Raw genomic sequence first — 7,166 nt, forward strand, 5'->3', positions numbered from 1 at the left:
AAAAAAAAAAAAGGTTGCTTACATCAGGGCTTAGCAAATGTCTTATGTAAAGGGCCAGCTAATATAAGGGGCCTTCAAAACTTTTGTGGGAAAATTCCATTCTCTTTCAATTCCATTTTCCCACCAATGTTTGGAATATTCTGGGCTTGGCAGGCCGCAGCCTCTCACAAGTACTCAATGCTGCGCTCGCCTGTCGAAGGTAGTCACTAACAGCATGTCGGTGACTGTCCAGAGAACTTTAGTGGCAGGAACAGGTGGCTGGCCAAACGTGGCCCTTGGCCAGAGTTTCTGTGTCTGGAACAAAGTCATGGGCAGGCTGGACACACAATGACTGGGAGCCTCTCCACTGCCCCCAAAAGCAGACAAGTTGTAAACTTGGGAGGAAGAATGAAAATCCTAAAGTTGAACTGAAATAGAAAAATTTAAGTAGCCCCTAAGAGGAAACAAATAGAAAAAAATCACTCCTGTATTACACTGAAGCCCAGGCGGGGAGGTCCGGGACTCATGGGGACTGCCCTGATTTTCCAAGCTTCACTTTCTGATTTGGGCAGGCTGAGATCTGGCCACTTTTCTCTCGCTCCTTTAAGTGGGAAGGATTTGTGGGTTTGTCCCACCTTTCACAGGTTCCTGCTTTCATGAGTTTGACAGCAGTGTGTAAAAAAAAAAAACTGGATGAAAAAAGAAAAACTGAATGTTTAAATAAGGAAAATGAACATTCTGATCTTTGGCCGATGGGCATTTTGTGGTTAGGGCCGCTGCTATTCTGAAACCACGTCGATAAGAACCATAGTTTCCAGGGAAACGGGTACCTGGATCATTGTGGGGGGCTGTCTCTAACATATAGCAGTTAGCAACTTCTGTCTCATTTCTAAAGAGCCCAGAATTCCAAAGCCCCTGCCCTTGAATCAATTCCAGCTCATAGTGACTCTCTAGGACAGAGTCAACACAGTTTGACTGCCCAAGGCCGGGATCTGGACAGAAGCAGACGGCCTCAGCTTTCTCCCACTTCAAAAGCAGTGCATCTCAATGACCTCCCAAGCCTCTTGCAACTTAATACTCTTTCTTACCAATCCCTACCCAACCCCACCCCCCGGTGGGGATGAGAAAGAGAAAACCAGAGGAGGTGAAAGTGACCACAAGGAGACATATGCTCAAAATACCCAAATGGAGCAAAGTGCCACCTGCCTTAATGGAAATCCCTTTTCTAAGACACAAAGAGAGCTTTCCTGAGGATGAAAAGTTCCAGAGGGTTAGGGAATGAAGTGGAATGGAGCCAGCAAACACAGGGAGGAAGTGGGGTGAGGTTAGCTACCTGCTGGGGATTGCAATCAATGAACCAAAATGTGTATGCATTGTTGAATGGAAAACTGATCAATACCTCCCCCAGAAAATTTTCACTAATCACAATGAGTACAAGGAAGAAGAAAATTGTTTCTAAAACTGATTGTGGTAATGATTGTATGATTCTTCTTGATATGACTGAACTATTTAACTGTATGATGTGTGGGTGAAGTTTTAAAAAATTGATCAGTTCTGAGAACAGTCACCCAATTCACAAGCAAAAGTTACTGAAACACCAAAGACCCAAGGAGCGGAGCAGGGCATGGCAGGCACTCACTTCTTTTCAGCCAGGACGTAATGCGCACTCATGTTGGCGTGTGGTACAACGTGGTGGTGACGAGGTCTCTCGTTGGCTGAAAAGGCTGCGTTGATAGCAAAATGCTTCACATAGGATTCCAAGATAGTGATGATGTTGGTCTGGCATGGAAGTTTCACTAACTGTCAATAACACAGAAACGTCTAATGTCAACATGATGAACCAGTCCACAGAAAAGTGGTCACGTCTACATTTTTTCTTTACCTCAACCAATAAGAAAGCCAGCCAGTTCTGGTCAGAGGACGCAGAACCCGCTGTCGTGGAGTCAAATCGGCTCCGAGCGACCCTCTAGGACAGAGGAGAACTGCACCATACATGTTTCCAAGAAGTAAACTCTTGAGAAGCATACTGTCTCATCATTATCCTGCTGAGTGGCTGGTGCGCCCCAACTGCTAACATTTCGGTTAACAGCCGGGTGCTAACCACTGCTCTGAGAACCCAACAGAACCTCTAAAATGGACATGGTCTGATCGCTTTGGGGTTTCCCTGCTACTGATTATATCCTCCCCTGTGGATTAAGGCATTCCTTTTACACACAGCGGACTTGTAAGCAGTGGTTCACAATTGTAGCGTGTCAGGAGAGCATGTGGGGTCTCTAAAAATTACTTGGCACTGTCCCCCAACATACCACTGAAGTCATGACCTCCTGGTGGGCTGGCTTTGCTTTCCACCGTACCCACCAGCACCGTTGACCAAACCCGACCAATCCCACTGCCACCAAGCTGATTCTGATTCCCAAGGCCCGAAGAGAGGGTTTCTGAAGCTGTAGAGCAGGGGTCCTCAAACGTTTTAAACAGGGGCCAGTTCACTGTCCCTCAGACCCGTTGGAGGGCCAGACTATAGTTTGAAAAAAAACTATTAACAAATTCCTATGCACACTGCACATACCTTATTTTGAAGTACAAAAAACAGAGCAAAAACACCCAGCAGGCCGGATAAATGTCCTTGGCCCGCTGGGGCCCGCTGCATGTGGCCCGCAGGCCGCAGTTTGAGGACGCCTGCTGTAGAGCATTGCTGGAGCAGACTGCTTCCTTTTGCTCCCAGAGCAGCTGGTGGGGTTGAACCATTGACCTCGTGGGTAGCCATCCAATGCTTACCCGCCAGGGCCTCCAGGGCTCCCCACCACTGACAGGACAGGGACCTCAGCAGAGAATCCAGGGAATGCACTTCATTCCTCAAAGCAGCGGCAGGCTCCACGGACACCCCCTAAGGCAGTGGTTTTCAACCTTCCAATCATGCCATGACCCTTTAATACAGTTGGTGACCCCCAACCATAAAATCATTTTCATTGCTATTTCATCACTGTCATTTGGCTACTGTGATGAATCGGGCAACCCCAGTGAAAGGGGCGTTCGACCCCCAAGGGGAATCTCCATGTTTTCACCGTCACCTTACATACCCGCTTCCTCCGGTTAATATAATAGCAGTCATCCTCCAGTTTCTTCTTCAGGACTTCAGGGATGTCTATACTGATTGCCCTTTCGTCCATGGCCCTTTTTGGGTGCAGCCTGGGGTCTTCTTTCTGCAAGAGCAGAAGTCTGCAATGCACGAGCGCAAACCTGCAGGAGTGTCCACACCACAGCCCCAAAGGACTCCCCGGACAGAGGCAGAGGACTTGCGGTGCCGATGACACAAAGTACACCACGTGTTCAAATGAAAAGCATGGTCGAAGAGAAAGGAAGGCTGGATCTTAATATCCTTGATAGCACTTAGTGCTTCTGTTCCAAGGCCTTCTTGTGTCTCTTCCCCCATTTCAGCTAATAAGCAAGCTTGCTGGTAACTTTGGAGGTCAGCAGAAGATGCTGGTCAAACTGTGGTACCCACCCATGACCTCCGAGTTGATTCCGACTCAGAGTGATGCTGAGGACAGACTGGAATTACCCCAGAGGGTTTCTGAGGCTGTAAATCAGAGCTACCCAAACCTACTTACGATCGCTCCCCTTTTCAGGGGGTAAAAAAAAAAAATCAACAAAATGGACACTCCCTCAGTAACAAACTTTTGTACTACACCATTCAGGATAAAGTGTAGGGTTATCTGATTTGGGAGAGCTCCTGGATCGTTTCAATGCCCCACCCCCACCCTAAGGTGCATCATCGCCACTTTGGGAAAGACAAGACTGCTGTAAATCTTTACAGCAGTCGACTGTCTCTTCCGTCTCCCCAGGAGGGGCTGGTGGGTTTGAACTACCTACCTTTCAGTTAGCAGCCCAATACTTTAAAGCCACTTAAAAATGAATCCGGTATAAAAAATGTTTGGAAAAAAGGCAACTTTATCATTTTCAAAAGCGCTATGGGAAACACCCGGCCACAGAACAATGCCTTCCCTGTCCTTTGCCCACCGGCACTGGACTGATTCCAGTGCCCAGCGACCTTGCCTGGGGTTCCCGAGACCGCCAATCTTTACAGGAACAGCCAGCCTCATATTTCCCCCTCGGAACACTTGCCAACCTTTTGGTCAGCAGCTCAGTGCCAAGCCCACAGCGCCACCAGGGGAATCTAACCCAGGGCTGCTTTTCTTGAAAGGTCAAGTAAGCATGTGTGTTTCATAAAACAAGGAACTTTGGGAGAATCATTCACCAGTGGAGAATTTTACTGATGAAAGAGAGACCTTGGGCAATAAAAACTTGATACCTTATCAGCCTTTTCTTCACCTTCACTTTCTTCACTTAGCTCGGCCTTAGTTTCCTGGCTGCTCTCGTCAGAGGAACTGCTTATTGCTAAGGAAAACAAGGACATTGAAAAGCCGTCAAAGTCCAGACTCAGTTCACCCGACAATGGCAACCTGACAGTGATATACACCTGACACACATAACAAGATGTCTCATCAATGCTAAACTCAGACACTGTGTCCGCCAGACCCCAAAGGGACTTTCAAAAATCTAACACCCACTTCAGTGCATGTGAGAGATCACATGAGCTCAAGATTTCAAAGCTGTTTATTCTAAAGTGGAACTAAGGTCCAGGCACCAACTCAAAGAACACACGAGAATTGCCCATGAGGCCTGAGAATAAAGACGCTGGCTGACAACGCAGCAACTCTGAGAAAGATTCTGAGGAGATCTCTAGAGGACAGTGATGGCTACTTTCAAAGTCAAAACCCCAGGAGCCAAACGTTACAAACATGATGAGCTGCCCATGAATCACTGCTTGTAATCACACTGACTCATCCCATTAGCCCTGCGGAATAAAAAGACAAGTAAAACATCTTTTAGCCCAAGAAAATAAAGCTAAACCACGCACAGTTTTCAGAATTTTCATCTTTCTCGTCCACAGGGATGCTTTTTAAAACCGAGTCGACACCTGGGAGCCTGCAGCGTTTCTTCTTTCTTCCTTTTCTTCTGTTGGAAACAAAACTCAGTTGAAAGACATCTTGACACTGACTGGCCTTGGCCTTGGGGAAAAACTATAAAGCAGGATGGCTAAACACTGGGGGCGGAGGTAGAACTCTAGAACATAAAGGGTAAACTCCATTTCAGGTTAGGCACTGTAATTATTTAAACAAAAGGAACATTCTTTGCACACACCCTTTAAACATGGAACATTTTAAAACCAACCGCACTTTGTCATTGTATTAATTTTGCATCAAGCAATTCTAAACACTGAAAGGAAGCACTGAGTAACATTTATGGCAGGTTTTTGTGGTTTTTTTTTTGGGGGGGGATGTTCTTACAGGCGAGCTACAGCTTTTCTTGCTAATTTCCGCTGCAATCTCCGGTTCTCCTCGGTATCATGGAGCACATGATCTTCAGCTGCCCAACGATCCCAGCTGATGGAACAGAAAAAGAGAGAGAACAGAAAATCAGCGTTTCACCGTGGTCCTGAAGTAAATGCTAACAGCGGTGTCCCGGGATTTGTGACATTTTAGAACACTATTCAAAACTTTTAAAATCACAACTAGGGCACAAATAAGCTGAGAAAAACCACACTCAATCCGACAAGGAGAAAAGGTGAGGTTTCCAGAATTTCCCAGAGATGATGCAAACATGAGACTGAAAAGGAACTATTTCTTACAACAGGCAGACCTTGATAACAAAAGGAAAAAAGAAACTATCCCCAAACGCTGCTCAAGCCTAACAAAACGTTTGCAAGGCCTTGGTAGTTTTCAGCACAGTTTACCACGTCCGCTTACCTTCGGTTCCAACCATTAAAATGGATCAGATATTCTGGGATCTTTCTGCCTTTTTCGTCTTTGCCAACAATAACATCGACAATCTGAAACCAGGAAAAAATTGCCCAGAAGTGACAGAGCATACAAAATAGTAGAAGCTAGATCGAAAAAATTAGATCATATTCCATTTGTCAAAAAAAAAAAAAAAAAAAGCAAAGCGTTCTCTCCTTTTTTAGCTTGAGAGCTGGTTTGAAACATTTTCCCTTTCAATTCCATTTTTTTTCCCGAGTGGATGCCTCAAAATAGGAAGCATCCGGCCAACCACCTTTGTGATTGGTGTCTGAGCTTTAAAAAAAGGGCGAAGCCCATGACACCATTGGCCAGTGAATCAGTCACTCATGAGCGTCCCAGCCACTCAAAAGAACAGCCTCCCCGAGACTTCTGGGAGTTGTAGTCCCTGGCTGGCCTAGGCAGCGCCGGGGGAAGGCGGAAGAGACGCTTCCCTGCCTGCAGGATTCCCAGCACATATTTCGGGGGCAACGGATTGGCTTGTCCCCAGCCTGGGAGACTGAGGGGTGTAGGTGGGCATTGGGGGAGGAGACAGGGCTTGGGAAAGGAACGAAAAAGACGAGGGCTACAAGGAAGGGACTCGGAAGTACAACCGCACAGCCCAGGGGTTCTAATGCCCCCCCCCCCAGGGCAACACAGTACACGCACTTGTCGGACCGCCAGTCTGGGCCAGTTCCACCCCCGAGGCCCTAGGGATAGGCCTAGTCCCACTCCGAGGACGCCGGGCTGCCAAGCCTTACGGTTCAGAGAGGCTGGCGCCTCCCAAGACGATAGTGTACATTCCCTCCTCCCAGCCTTAGGGATGGGGCTCAGCCATTCCTCTAAACCCAAGGGTAGACGGCTGAAGCCGGGACTCTACCCTAACGCAGCTCTCCGCAAAACCTTCGGAGGATTGAAAGCGGAAGTGATGGAAAGCGCTGAAGGGCGGGGAGAGAAGGCTAAAGGGAGGGGGGTGTCCAGCCTTAGAAACCCCAGGGATGGGCGACGTCGGCGGGCAGCAGTGAGAAGCTGGATTACGGACCTGAGTCTGTGGGTCATGGCTTACCACAAGAAGCCACACCGGACCGCATAGGACAAGGAACGATTTAACGCGATGACGAAGCCAACCGCCCCGGACCCGGCTCAGCCCGCAGCCAGTCCTGGCGTTAACAGAGCCACAGCCCGCGCGGGCCGCTGCCTAGCAACGCAGCCCCACGAGGTCCTTTATGGCGCCTGCGCGGCCCCGCGTTCGAAGCGGAAGTGGAAGTGCCCTGACCGATGTCCGGTGCACAGCCCCGCGAGCGCCCCCTGCCAAACTCCCGTGCACTGCGGGCGTCGCGGGCAAGCGAAGTA

The 7,166-nt window shown here is 48.4% G+C and overlaps 1 protein-coding gene across 4 annotated transcripts in view; it reads right to left on the reverse strand.

The window, feature by feature from the left end:
* The window catches only part of MSL3 (MSL complex subunit 3), a 27,160-nt gene extending 20,200 nt beyond the window's left edge, over positions 1-6,960 (reverse strand). Inside the window, exons 1-6 of one of the 4 annotated variants that reach the window (XM_045290768.1) lie at positions 6,856-6,960; positions 5,328-5,423; positions 4,898-4,995; positions 4,289-4,374; positions 3,057-3,179; positions 1,619-1,779 (exon numbers count right to left, since the gene is read on the reverse strand). In XM_045290768.1, coding sequence (XP_045146703.1) covers positions 1,619-1,779; positions 3,057-3,179; positions 4,289-4,374; positions 4,898-4,995; positions 5,328-5,423; positions 6,856-6,872 — 581 coding nt within the window. In that variant the 5' untranslated portion in view covers positions 6,873-6,960. Of the gene's footprint in view, positions 1-1,618; positions 1,780-3,056; positions 3,196-4,288; positions 4,375-4,897; positions 4,996-5,327; positions 5,424-5,786; positions 6,382-6,855 lie in introns of those variants that run through there. The other 3 variants (XM_045290766.1, XM_045290767.1, XM_045290769.1) reach the window with 3 other exon arrangements.
* Positions 6,961-7,166: the final 206 nt, after the last annotated feature.

Source organism: Echinops telfairi, unplaced genomic scaffold, assembly GCF_000313985.2.
Source record: "Echinops telfairi isolate 266 unplaced genomic scaffold, ASM31398v2 ScPeMD7_53;HRSCAF=182, whole genome shotgun sequence".
NCBI classification, from domain to species: Eukaryota; Metazoa; Chordata; class Mammalia; order Afrosoricida; family Tenrecidae; genus Echinops; species Echinops telfairi.